The sequence below is a fragment of the Apaloderma vittatum genome, unplaced genomic scaffold (assembly GCF_000703405.1).
Source record: "Apaloderma vittatum isolate BGI_N311 unplaced genomic scaffold, ASM70340v1 scaffold9356, whole genome shotgun sequence".
Classification (NCBI taxonomy): domain Eukaryota; kingdom Metazoa; phylum Chordata; class Aves; order Trogoniformes; family Trogonidae; genus Apaloderma; species Apaloderma vittatum.
Genome location: NW_009721283.1, coordinates 65,863 through 80,363, shown reverse-complemented (window position 1 = coordinate 80,363; position 14,501 = coordinate 65,863). Strand labels below are relative to the sequence as shown.

The following is a 14,501-nucleotide window of genomic DNA, read 5'->3' as shown; positions in this document are numbered from 1 at the left end:
AAGATTCTAGCAGCATAGACAGGGATCCTCAGTATGGGAAACCATGACTCGTAATAACATTATAATGAATAACACCTCAATGTTATCAGGGTATCTCTTGCAAAGCAAAGGACTCAGACACGTCCAGTTCATACACAGCAGCTGCAGTTACTGTGTGTATTCTTAGCCTGCAGCAAAAATGTCAAATACATTAATTTAAGTCTCGCTGCAAATGATTGAAATGAATGTGTTTCTTCCACGTTTGCAAAGGTTTGGGCGGTATTTACAGTTACCACAGCTCAACAAACACATGATAGTGTGAAGGAACTGCAATCAAAAGTGCCTGAGCATTTAATCTATACTTCAGCAAATCTTCTGCACGCACAGGTGACTAAGTGAGCCTAAGTGTTGCTCCTCAGCCTACTGTTAGATCATTTCCTAATTTTCTGAACTGTCAAGTACCCAGTTGCTTACTACAGCAGCTGTAGACCATCATGCCCAAGCCTCAGTAGAGATACTTATCTTTTCCTTTTCCTTAATCATGAATTATAGCTGTTGATTCACCATGTAGAATGTACCTTGCAAATAAGTAAAATAACCCTAGTCCTGGAAGCGTACTTTGTGTGTACAGTTGCCACATTGACGCCTTTACATACAGTCATGCCATTTTAACCGTAGCAGAACCTGGACAGATATACACTGTGAGATGTCATGTCATAGGATCCAGGCAATTATCGTGTCCCTTTAGGACACTGCATACCAGACACTGATACTGCTTAAATTCATTATTGTTTGTGCTATTAGACAGGGTTTAAAGATGTCTTTACCTGAGCAAGTTCTCTGGTTTTAAAAGTATTGCTGCTATAGCCAACACTTTCAACACACTGTTAGACACAAGCACTTCATTCTTCTCTTGTTTAATATTAACCATGATATCACGTAATAAAACTGAAACAAAAGTGCCATAGGCCTAATTGTACTGTCACAGCCATGTAAATCAGAAATAGCTTCAGTAAAGCTACTATTATTATGCTGGTGTAAAATTGATGTAAATCAGACATGACTTGGATGCTGTAGCTCTCCTTTCAGGTAACACGATGTAAAGGCCTCACTTAAACCTCCATGTAATGGCTTCTGAATTAAATACTCTTCACTTCTTCATACTATATGGTATTGTATCAGAAAAGAAAAATATGTATAAGGGATGACATAATCAGGTAAGTTAATGTTACGGGGCCAGATTCTGAGCTGTATTGTTTTCCATGAAGGCAATGCAGATCTACATAGATTTGTCTGCCTTCATTATATAACTTAACATTACTTGCATAAAACTGAATGGCTTAGCTGTTATAAAATGTAAAATAAGAACCCCAACTTTATCTTTAGGTAGATTTTTTTTTGTTTGATTTGGTTTTTTTTTTTCTGATATGACATTAGGCTAATGAACAGCATCAGAAAGGAAATGTGCCAGACATGTGGTTACATCAAGAACTATGAAGGAAACTAGTAATGAACTCTAGGAAAATAAATAAGGGCAAGTTCAGGAAACATAAGTGAAAATGCAGCTCTGCTATAAATTGAATAATAAAATTCCTGGTCATATTTTGCCATAAATAGTGGTTTGGGAATTTGTCATTCACCTTATTTAAAATTCAGAAATATTAAAGGTACGGGGTTCTCTCATTATAGAAGTAATAGAATTCTAGCTATTACAGAGTTAGGGTAATTTAAATAGCTATAGAATGCATTATATCAATAAGTGGAACATCTGTATGAAATGTCTACCTGCTAATATACTACTCAGTGTACTTTACAATGAAACGTACTTAATCATTTTAAGACATCTTCTAATGATGCCTTATCGGGATTAACATTTTGAGCACAAATACTTTTAGGCATTAAAACTTCCAGTTTAAATAAGATTGCATTGTCTTGTTTACCCTTGTTGATTAATAAGCAATCTGTTAACTGTTAGAATGGCCCAATTGTGCCAGTGAAAGTAGATTAGTAATTCAGGAATATTTGTGGATTTAATCATCATTTCTCTTGAAGGCTTTGAATAAAATAATTGCTTGCACGCTCTCCATAGGCAAAGAAAAGATATATGTATTTTTAGATGTGTATACCAATGTTTTGCTTCAGATTTTCAGCTTAGAAAAAGTTATATGAATATCTGGGACTTGTATTCTTTTTCTTTATTATGTTATTGTTTTGCTAACAAAATTCAGGAGTGTGGGTCCTGATTTTTCAGCAGTTAGTGCTTGTGAATGTCTTTGAGAGATGTGGTGGCTTTTTTTGTTTGCCTATTACAGTTAACTGGAAACTGAAAGGCAAATACCCCATCTTCAGAAAAGATGATAGTTCAGATTTTCTCATGGGGTCATGCACTTTCATCAGTGGCATCCCACAGAGGGAAACAGATGTTGGCAAGTTACAATTTAAATTATCTGGAAAGCTCCCACGTGTGGAGCACAGTCCTGTTAAATTCAGGCCTATGATCATAGTTGAATACTTGAACCATGCAACGCTGTAAAATTTAGGGCCTCAGAAGCTAGGCTGAAGCAGTCACCCTCAGATGCGTTTATGCTTTCTGTAGCCCAGCTTCACAGATATTCTTATTAAAACACATTATGAGTTAATAAAATCCTGATTTGATGTTGAATGACGGTAGAGCATGGTTGTGGATAAAACCATGCCATTAACTGCTTCCGGGTGGTAGATGTCTTTTTAGTTTTGACATATAGGATGCCTTATTTATTCTGCTGTTCAATGAGATTCTCAGTGTAGTTACTTGGGTTTCTGGCGTAGAACCAACACATCCTGCTTCCCATCAATATTCTTCTTAATAATAGGGCCTAGCAATCATCTCCTGTCATGCAGTTCATGTCAGCCTACATTCTTGGTAGCACTGGAATCAGTATGTTGAAATAAATGCAGTGAATTACTAATCTTTCAGAAGAATACGGTTATCACACTATTCCTGCGTTTACTTGAATATGGAACTACCCTGGAAATATTTTATGATAACGAAAAACATCTGTAAATAATTTTATATTGATTTTTTGCTTCCTTAAGTTTTCTTCTCTGACAGAATATCTATGACCCAAAATTTCTATTGTTTTTTATAAACATATATATTCTCATTGCACGACTACATTTCTTCTCCCCCCATTTTTTCCTGAAGCATTTCTGAAGCTGATTCCTGTCTGGGTAACTCACTTCAGATGTGTCCCAGCTGAATGAAAAAAAAGGAAGAATAAACCAGTCTAGACCATAAAACTTTCAACATTATTGAGACAGTTAGCTATGTATGGCATTTGTTTGAAGAAGACTGAATTTAGTTTTACTCCTTCTGTGCTGCTAAGATGAAGATTGTGGTTTATCACTGAGCTTTGACACTAAGTACGGAAATTTATGGAAGAGGTGAAAAATTATTGTAAGACAGAGATTGGGCACCATTAAATATCAGATAATAGTTAATGTTTTAATTTGCAAAGTATTCCACGCTGACATCTGTTGTTTGTCTGTCCTGCAGTCTCTATGTTGTGAGATCAAACAGAGACGGCGTGGGGTGGCCTCGGTGCTGCGATTATGTCAGCACCTCCTGGATGACCAGGACACCTGCAACCTAAATGCAGATCACCAGTCCATGCAGCTCATAATCGTAAACCTAGAGAGGAGGTGGGAAGCCATTGTCATGCAAGCTGTCCAGTGGCAAACAAGGCTGCAGAAGAGATTGGAAGAAGACTCGGTGAGTGATTCTTGCTTTAAAGAGATCTCATGTGGTTTCATTCTTCGTGAGAGATGCTTTTTCAATGCAGGACAAACACATTCATCTCAGAATGTTTTCTTACTACTGAAGAGGCCATTCTTAGTTTCTACTGCCAAGTGAAATTTTAATTTTTCCGAAGCATTGTATTCCATGGAAAACTGATTAATAAGACAAATTTACAATATACATGTTCTGTTCGCTGGATATTTAATCTCATCACGTCTGATCCTGTCAAGTAATGAAAACAATCTTCTCCTGTTGCCAAATTGCTTGGTACCTAACGGAACTGGGCCCAGAGACATATTTCACGGATTGTAAATATATTTCAGCAAAAGTATTGTCTATGTAAGTAAGACTGGTTTTAATTACCATCCCAGCAGTAGATGTTTATTAATATACAATTCTGTGTTATTTGAATATAAGTTAAATGCATTAATTTGCTTTTATCTCAGAGAAACTATTCCTATGAGGCAAAATAGCACTCTGCTTAAACCATCCATTAAGTGGCATAAATTAGACAGGTTTTCTACAGCATAAAACTATATAACAAAACAGTATCTACATTGGAACAATAAACCACAGGGGGAACAAAATAATCCCTACTGTAACACCGTTGACTGTAATGGATGAATTGGCTCAGCATGTTTTGCGCTACTTTCATGAAGCTGAAGTCTGTGTACTGCAGCTACAGCAACCACAAAGATAACACTGTATACGGCATAGACTGAAGAGCCTTCATGAGATCTGAGAACAAGTGACATATATTTAGCTTACATATTTTTTTAGGTTTATATCAAGCAAATAAACGGAAAAAGTTCTTGGTACTTACATGCTTTTTAACAATTATCCGACTAACAGTGAAATACTATTTTTGAGTTCTTTCTGTTAAAGTTCCTCTACAAAAATAACAGAAGTTGTAATTCTCTTGTTATGGTAGTGTAGTGTGAAAATACACAAGACAATGTTCAGAAACCCTAACAGTTCTTGAGTGAGAATACTATTAGTCTAAAGAGGCCAGGAAATAGTGAGTTAGTGAGGAGGATGCTGTGGACAAGTGAACTGTTGAAGGTAATGATCTGTTGCTTGCCTGCCTTTATCAAATGTTGTAAAGTAGGAGTGCTTCTCTGCCTGTTTGACTTATTGGCTGCTTGGCTCTATGTGTTGAGGCAGAAATAGGACTTGAGGAAAGAGCAGGTTTGAACAGACTTTCAGACAAGCCAAAAGGGGCATGTCTCTGTATGAGGCAACGTGGAAGGAAGACATTGTTGAAAAGCAGGTGGTGTGTTAATGTTGGTTTTATAAGCATGGGAGTAGACAACTAACAATGTAAGAAGTGTACATAATTGAGAAGATTCATTTAAGCCTTCAGAAACTTGATCTGTTTGGAAGAAGTGTAAAAAGGCTGAAGCCTTTCCTTGTACATCTATGTGCAGAGAGGGAAGTATAGGCTGAAGAGAAATGCCGTTGCAAACAACCAAGTAGATCAGCTAAGAGCTTTCACTAAATGACAAGCAGAAAAAGGTCTTTCATAGAGTTGGGAAGAGCTCTGGAAGGAAGTATCAACAAAGAGTTTACCTGAGCCCTCAATCCAAAGATGGGAACTGCAGGTATCATTGTTTATTATTATCTAATATGGAGAAAGGGAAGCAGGTAAGAAAAAAGACTTGATCAAGTCTAGTGAAAAGTAGATGAAGAAAGAACAATTAGCAAAAAAACAGAGGAGATAGGAAAAGTCTAGAGAGCAGAAAAATCCAAGGCAGTATTTTGTGGAGAATCTGATTAAGTGGAGTCAAAAGTAAAACAGAAGCTGGCAAAATAAATATCATGAGAAAATGTTAAAGAAATTTCACTGGGAATTTCACTGGAAGGAAGAAACAGTGAGGAGAAACAGAATTAGTGAGGATCCAAAATGAAGCTGAATAGAAAATGGAGATAGGAGTTTTAAACAATACATTTCCTTTTAAATTAGAGGAAGATCAAGAAATAAAAGAAGATAAATGCCATATCAACAGTAGCAAAGAGACAGTGTTCTTGAGTTTCGGTGGCAATGAATCTGGGAGAGCAAGAAATGAGGACAGAAGTTAAAGAAGTGAGCAGTGAAATAGGCTGGGCAAGTGAATGGATTTGGAGATAAATGTGAGACTGAGGAACAAAAAAGAACAATGAAGAAAGAAAATATAATAGTAAAGCTTTTTAATTCTCTTGGGAAATGTTGATTATGTTTTTGTGATAGTCGTATTAGTACTATACTACATCAGTAGCTCTAGTAAACTGTTAGTGCAACACAAAATATTTAATGATCTGACCAGCAATAGAAAAAATAATTGAATTTTGGATCTTCAAAACCAAGCGTGTGCAACATTAGGCAACAGCCAAATCAAAAAAATAATGAGAATTAAGAAGAATCATGAATTTTAGTTGCTAGAGACTGAGTATCTGTTGGGTCTATAGCTGCCCAAGAGAGATTGGACTGGGTGTCTACTGTATTTCTCTAAAAGGTAAGGTACCAAGAAGACGGTGAACTGCCTTTTTCATCTGCAGAACTTAGCATCTTGTTGTAGTAAATATAAATCTTCTATTGAACTTAGAACATAAACAAGTTGCATTTGTGAGATGGCTGAATGGAGGTCCAAGTTTTTGTAGTGAAAGCGTAGTATCTGTTTTGCTTGGGCAGCTGCTGTGTGGGAGCAATTTGCTGTTTGAACCTGCGGTTACTCTAAATAAACTGTTATGAGCTAATTAGAGCTTGGCACTGCTTTTGCAACAGGAGCAAAGCAAGTCTTGTGTTTCTTCTTGAGATTGCAGTCAATCAGGAGTTGAGAGGGTGAATATGACATTACTTGGTATGTACAGGTGCTTGGAACCTCACAAGATGGATGCTGCTTTGTTCCCACTTTGCCTGAGGTACTCTGGAGTTTTATTTGCCGGGCTGAGTTGACAAGGGTTTTATCGTTCTTTCTGCTGAGAAAGAGCAGCCAGATAGAGCTATCATGATACTCGTCTAATTTTCTCTGTGGGCTCTTTTGGTTTGGAACCTCTCATCCTAGGCTTGTTTGTAATAATATCATTCCCTGAAGTATGTCAGTATCTACAAGTTTCTCGTGTTGATAAAACTACATGTATTCTCAATGTTTAAAGATGCCCCAGCCACTGCAGGATTCAGGTTTCTTCGTCTTCCCTGGCCTGAGTTGGCATGTTCTAACCTTCCTTTTCACTCAGTTCCTGTGGAGTCGTTTCTTGGGTAGGTATCAGAACTGTTTCTTCTGCTTCCCCATCTCGCTGTATTTGATGGTGTGCCAGTCTTGGCACATAAACAGTATCCCTTGGTAACGAGTCTTTATTTGTGGTTGCCCACAAAATACTGTAATTCATGAAAACAAATGAGATGTTTTATACCCTGATGGCATCTGACTCATTCATGGCATCCGACTTGCTGACAGTAAGATAGCCCAAATGATTGTATTTCCTCATATAAGTACAGAGTCTCTTGCATCTCCTACTGTCTTCTTAATTTGTGTACAGGGATCTTCCTTTGTCCTCCTTCTGTGCTTTTTTAAGTTCATTCACTTGTCTGGGCCATTTATGGCATTACAAAAGTATGCTGGAATTAACCACTAAAAGCTTTTAGGATTCTTTTGAATTGTCTTCACTGAAAGTTTTCAGCAATGTTTAATTTTGTTCAATTTTTGCAATAGCAGGCACCCTAAGTTTACAGATAACAAGATATGAACAAGTACTACAAGCACTTAAAGTCTGCTAAAAAACGTCCTTCTCATAAACCGTAAGTTAGGTCTAGAATATGAAATTATCAGTAAGAATCACTCTAGAAAGATGAAATGTGGTTAGATTCGGGAGGTTAATCTAGCTGTGACAAATGAAGTATTAATATAATTTTTTAAAAATAGTTTTAAAAACCAATAGGACAGTTGTCTGCTACTGGAGGCGGTCCTAATCTGTTTTAGCAAAAGAGATTTTTATTCCCTCCATCTGTTTTTTGTGGTAAATTCTTTTCTCCCAGATTTATTATTCCAGAATTTGCTGATATAATGTTATATGTCACCTAAATTTTAGCTTCGGAATCACACAGATGCCTTATGGTTTCCCTAACAAGACCCTGCTAACAATCATCTTAAAAGAAAAAGGAGTCTGTCTGGCAATTGCAACAGCAATAGCAACAATCTTTTGTCAACTGAACTCAAAATTGCTGTCTAAAATTCCTGCTCAACAGCTGGATAAGCTTTAACTCGCCGTGCATTTTCTTTTAGAGGGTCTAGTCTACTTGTGATACTGAAGAGTTAAAAAAGGATTTGGGAAAGATTTTGTCATGATCATGCCCACAAGTTTGTAACTGTTAAGTCAAAATGAGAATATGTAAGTTGTTTTATGCGATTTTTTTTTTTTTGATCAAAAGATCAGCCAGTGGTATACCCAATGTAAGCCACGTGTTTGGCCTCAGTAGATTGTTCCAGGTGCTACAGATGTTCACAGTTTGGGGATGTCCTGTCCAGGTCAGATATGTCTCTGTATAGAAAGCTACAGTGAGGTGACGGTGGAAATTCACTTTTCTGGGTTTCTTTTACCAATACTGGAGTATATAAGACTGCTGTACTGCTGTGGTTGGAGAGAGACAAAACTGTCATTTCTAATGGATTTTTCTTCTTAAGTTGCAATTCAATATTACTGCCTTTTTGGTGACTGGAGGAACCATTTTTTCTCCAGACTGTTCATTCATTGAATGAGAAACATATCTGGTTTATGGAGCAGACAATCTCTTTCCTTATTCATCAGAGGTGGCTAATTATTGAAAGGACAGTATAAATCATGCTTTTAAAATGGAGACTTTGAGCTAAGGAGATTTGGGTTAAGGTACTGTATTTCTCACACTCTCCTGAAAATGTCTTAAATATTCATTTGTCTGATTACCAAGTTCACTACTACACCAAAAAAAATATTTTTATTTCTCTTGTTCTCCTGAGTCATCCCCTGTGTACACTGCACTTATGTCCAGCAAAAACCCCATCTGTATTGGCTTGAAAGTATGCTGTACATCCAGCCACATAATTGAAAGTAATAAGGCCACAATAAATGGGATGGCCTTGGGGTATAACACCCAAGGGATTCAATTGGTGTCGCTTTGCATCAATGTCCATGCATCATGGTAATTGAGGTAACATAACCAATTACCGCATTTTAATTAGAGTTGTAAGGACTTGGGAAAATCTGCAAGGGTGAGACAGCTCACTTTAAAAAAAAAAAAAAAAGCACCTCTCTTTTCCACAACCTCTCTTTTCTTAGAAAGTAAAGAGCCTGCTTAAAGCTCTGTTTAGACCTTTTTCCAACTTCTTGGTTTCATTCTTTATAATGCACTTTGGAAAACAAATTGTTTAAAATTACTCTGTTGCTTCTGATTTGATATCTTTATCTTTTTTTCCCTATTTATGTGTTTTTATGATGCTTTCAGAAAAAGAAAACAGCTTTTAATAATGCTAGGCATGGTTTCTTCACTTCTCTGTATTTAATTCACTGGTGCAGTATCTTTTCAAGCCATGGAATACATTTGTTCTAAGTTTAAAAAAAAAACCAAAGAAAACCCTTCCTTTAGAGGTAAAAATTAATTTCTTGTTGTTCAGGTATTTGTTAGATAGTTCCACTAAACAAAAACTTGGTTTCTAAAACTTTCCTATTTTATCACAAGCAATTATTGTGTAAAGTGGGTTCTAGCTAAAAATCTTACATAAAATTTAGAAGTTCCTCAGAAGTGCCTAATACAGCAAAGTACAGAGTGATGATTAACTTAATGGCTGAGGAGGACACAAAACATGTTGCAAAATCTGAACACATGTTACATGATTTAGCCCTCACAAAGTAATTATTTAGTGACTTTGGCTTCAACCTCTACAAATTGTTTTTTTCATTATCTGTCTCAAGTAGTTTTTGTTTTGATATTGGACCTCTTCATATAATTGTGATAGTACAAACCTGATTGCTTAAATTTGTTTCTGTCAGTCATTTTGTTTTACTTGTATTTCAACACTGAATGCTGCTTACTTTGATGCTTCCTTAAAATATGCATTTTTCAAGTGAATGTATATTTGATTGTGGAGTCTGCGATGTGATGCAACATCCTGATGCTTGAGGCGTGTGGATTTGTGACACAGAGTAGTTATCTGTAGGATCCAAAATGAAGTTACATAAATGATGAACATAGGTCTAGATTTTTCCTGGACCTTAATTGAAGTCAGGGGGTGTGCCCCACATTCTTGCAAGGAATTGTGTACTTCTCAGAATTTTCTTGAAGGCCAGCCATAGTTATGATAGCAGCCATAGTGACAGTATGCAGAGTCTGGACAAAACTAAAACTGGTAAAAATCCTTCTTGTTGAGTAGATCTTGGTAAAAAAAAAATCACAGACCCAGCGGACTTTGGTCACAAGTAAATAAAAATTCGGATAAACACTGTGCAATATTCTTGACAAAATCTCCTGAGTGGTCACCTGCAGTAGGAAGTTTTCAGAGTGAATAGTAAAAAGAATACACGTAAATCTTTCTGCAGAGGACTATCCTCCATCCTCAGAGACTGCAAAACTTCCTGCCACAACTAACTAAGAGTGTAGGGTAACAAACCACAGGTGAAATACTCCATGCAACATCACCAATCTGCTCAATTATTCAACTGTTTCCCTCACTCTGGCAGATGGTGTTATGTTTTGCCATGGCTTTGTAAAGTGATAGGAAACCCAAGGTGTATATTGAAACACGTAGTCCCAGCTAAGCCAGAGTAAATTCCAGTCTCCTGAGAGAGCAAACCTTCAGAGGTGATCATCTGAGGTCACTGCCACCAAGTCACACTTCTAGCTGCTGCTTGAATTTTAATCCCATTATGGACTCTTTAGTTGTTGGTTGGATTAAACAAGAAGAGGCTAATGGTTAATCCAGGCTCCAGAGACTAAGGCAGCCCTGTTTCACAACAGGCTTTCAGAGGAGCCTGTCCCAGTGCAGTTTTACTTTGCTCCGTAAGATGAAGCACCAAGAGCAGAAAGAGTTCAGCATTATTGCTCTTTCAGTCCATATCTTTGCACTGAAATTTCCAGATACATTTCCTGCTAACATTGATGGTGTTATTACATATGTATTTTTAGTTCGGCCACAGTCCTGCAGTAGCAAGGTTCATGCGCCATCCACCTCAGCTGGACTCAATGTACTTTGAGATGCCTTTGCCTTCTGTGACTCCTTGCTAGTTCTGCACACATTTAGTTTCTTTGCCCTCTCTAGGGTACTCAGCAAACTGTGTAATATGAGAGGTAAAAGTTACCTTTTTGTTTTTGGCATGAGCATGGGAAGACAAATGAAATTATGTTAAAAGCGAAGAATTATTTTAATGAGAAAATCAATTGCTTCAGTACTTAATTACTCCAAGCACCCTTGGATTATTTTTTTTCTCTTGATGAAGCACACATTTCTGTTCAGTATTTGAAATTTACTTTTTTAGAAGACAAGTTTCTTTATGAGACTAGGAATGCTTCAGAATGACTGATCATGGTTTTAAACAAAAAGGTTATGAAAGCAAAATAAATAAAACATACATTTCACAGTATTATTTTTAAACCAAACCTGTTGCTTGATCAGGTATAACTACTGTCTATGGCTCATAACAGTGAAAAACTGACTTCAGGTATTCAAAGCAGAAAATATCACGATCACAATTCCTGCTGTTACCATCAGCTCAAAGCGTAGAGTCTGTGTTGAGTATAAAATGCAACATCTGTACTAATGTTTTTTAGTACTATCCTGTGGGCAGTCAGTTTCAGTTTCAGTGATTGACAAGTCTTTAAGTCACAGATAATTAGAATTTTTTTTTCTCTATTATGCCGTATTATATTATGGGAAGGATTACATAAACCAGCTGACTCAATGTCACAAAGTTTTGTACAGGCATCTACATACACATATTTCTATTTGAGAAGGATTACTTCTTTGGATTTCTTCTGTATTCTTTCTCCAGTTAATTCAGTTTTAATCTGTTCAAATGTGTAAATTCAGAGAAAGGGAAAATTGAAGTATTTTAAAGTTACTTGAGCGTTTCAGCTCTTATATCTCAGGAACTTTCAAGGCTGGTAAGTTACCCAGTTAGAAGCTGGAAATCTTTCCTTTTGAGGATATACAAAGCTTCTGTGCTCACCCATGCAGGTGGAAGATACCTCTGTTCCTCAGCTGTTGACTTTGTGTTTCAGACTGGTGCTGTTTTGGAGTTGGGTGAGGCAATTTCATAGCTGGTAGAAAGCTGGTAATACTTCTCAGCAGATCTGATTTCCTAAAATTGTTGGTGTTTACAAGCCCTCAAAGATTTCAATGCCAGTGAAGTCTCCAAACTTCCAGTTTATCACATGGCTCTGTAATTCAACATAGGATCATGAAAACAGTCAGTCTCTCATAGGTAATAACATTTGACCCTTACTGCTGGTATATCTGATTTCTTTGCATTTATACATAACTACAGTATTAGTAAATCAATTTGCCACAATTTTTCAAAATTAATATTCAAGAAGTAATTACGAAAAATCAGGTGTTGAGACAGCACAATTCAATTCTATAAAATCTAGAAATGTAAGCTTCATAACTTTATAATGGGAAAAATCAACATCAGAGTAGCAGGTTTAGGCCTTTATAGCATGATGATGTATTTTCTACCAACTGTTTGTCCATCTATAAATCTTGTTTTCTGTGCTACAAGTTAAGTCAAGATTGGAATATTTTGCATGAAGCACTGCCCTCAGCTTTGATAAAAGGAAATTCTCAGCTCCTGAAACATTCAGTAGTACTGTAAAATCTTCAAGCAAATTCTTAGGAATCATCAAGAAATTATGTATATGAAGAAATTGGAAATCTGCTATTTCCAATGCGTGCAGATCCAGAAGGAAATGTCAAACACTATTTAAATAGCAAAAATAATTCATTAAAAAGAAAAGAGAAAAAATGGCTAGGTTTTTATCTTCAAGGGCAGAGGTCTTATTAAATAAGAATACTTAAAATACTTAAAAGTGCTCAGCAGATAGCAACTCTCATTGCAGTGCATTGTATTTAGATTACAAGATGAAGTCTGTGTTTTATTTAGATGCCTAATATCCACTAACATCCACGATCATAAGATGTCTCTGGCCGGCATTGTCAAAAAAATAGTTAAATCAAATACAAAAGTCACAAACTTGAGCGTTTTTTAATTAGTTTGATTATTTGCACTGCGTCTTTAATGACCCTAATTCTGCAAGGAATGGTAGGTCAGTGTAATTGAAACTAATTTCCTGATATTTTATTTTAAGAGTTCTCAAACTAAATAAATTTAGAAGGAGAGGAAGAAACTTCTTTTCTGACAGGTGGTACTTCAGTTATTTCCATCTTATTGAGGGTCTTCCATATTGGATCAAGGGGCCTCAGTCCTCCAGCCGTTATGGAAATGTATTTGCAGGATGTTCAGTAAGTATATACATAATCAGTGTTTCTTTGTTCAATATTGTAAGATGTTCTAGAAGCTGCATCAGCTGTAAGCAAATAGGAATACAGTAAAAAAACTGCTTAAAAACCGCATGAAAATAAATAAAGAGCAATTATTCATTCTTTCTTAAAACACAAAGTAGAATGTACCCGCTGAAATTATCGGGCAGGAGATTTAAAACAATCAAAAGGGAATACCATTTTCATCCATTGTTTGATAAAAATGAAACTTGTTCCTACAGGATGCTGTGGATAGCAAAAATACAAATGAGTTCAGTAAGTAATGAGACAGATTAATGGAGGATATATCAGTTCATACTTATTAAATTGTAACTCTGAAAGTCTCCACAGGCTGAATTCTCAAATTTGGAACTGCAGCTTCTGTAGCATTCTATGTGTTTGAGGTTTTTTTAGCTTTTCCATAAACATTCACTACTGACCGCTGCAGGAGATGGACTCAGCTGGATGGACTGTTGAGGTCTCCCAGAATGACAGATGCTTTTAGAAAGCACATGAACACACAGAATTAGAGGCCTACCTATCCTATATTTCTATGTATAGCGAAGAAATTTCAAGGGATGCCTAGAGAGTTTTCATTATGTTTGGATTGGGGTTTCTTTGCTATTTCCAAAGACCGTGACGTGGCCATTTAGGTAGTCTGCTTTCACCAGACAAAAATTTTGAAAAATGTACCCACTTGACAGTTTTTCAAAATATTTCAAGCACATTTTCTGTAAAATACACAGGAAATATAATACATAGATCGACTTCATATTTAAATATGTCCATATGTTTATGCGTCAGAGCTATTATACATTTAATAATAAAATGTAAATCATTAGCAATTATAATCTGAATTTCATTTTTCCTTACATATAAGACATTTGTGTCATAGTTGTAGCTCTAATCCATATTCAGGTCTTCGTGTTTGGTGTGCAGTAATATGTAAATTACCTAGCCAGCTGCATTAAGCAGTGTTTGTTTATTCTATTTCTTTTGGCATAGCATATAACTGAATTTCTGCCAAAAATGTGGCTGCTTCAGGGAACACTGTTCTAGTAGAAGGAAGTTTTGAAAGGAAACGCACATCATAAGTCTTTACTCTGTGAAACAGTAAAATCAAAACAAACTTTCTGTTCATAAAAATATCTGTATTAATGTAAAAGAATGGGCTTGTAAAATACAATGAGTGAACTGAATCTTTTTAGAACGCTCTGTTTACATTGGCTTTGTAAACAAGAATACAATGCTAAGAGGCAGTG

General features: G+C 36.2%; 1 protein-coding gene across 1 annotated transcript in view; it reads left to right on the top strand.

The window, feature by feature from the left end:
- Positions 1-14,501, top strand: part of AKAP6 (A kinase (PRKA) anchor protein 6) — a gene marked incomplete at its 5' end in the record, with an annotated part of 86,366 nt that overhangs the window by 52,331 nt on the left and 19,534 nt on the right. The window contains one exon of the mRNA XM_009871326.1: positions 3,515-3,730. Within this exon, the coding sequence (XP_009869628.1) occupies positions 3,515-3,730 (216 nt within the window). The remainder of the gene's footprint in view (positions 1-3,514; positions 3,731-14,501) is intronic.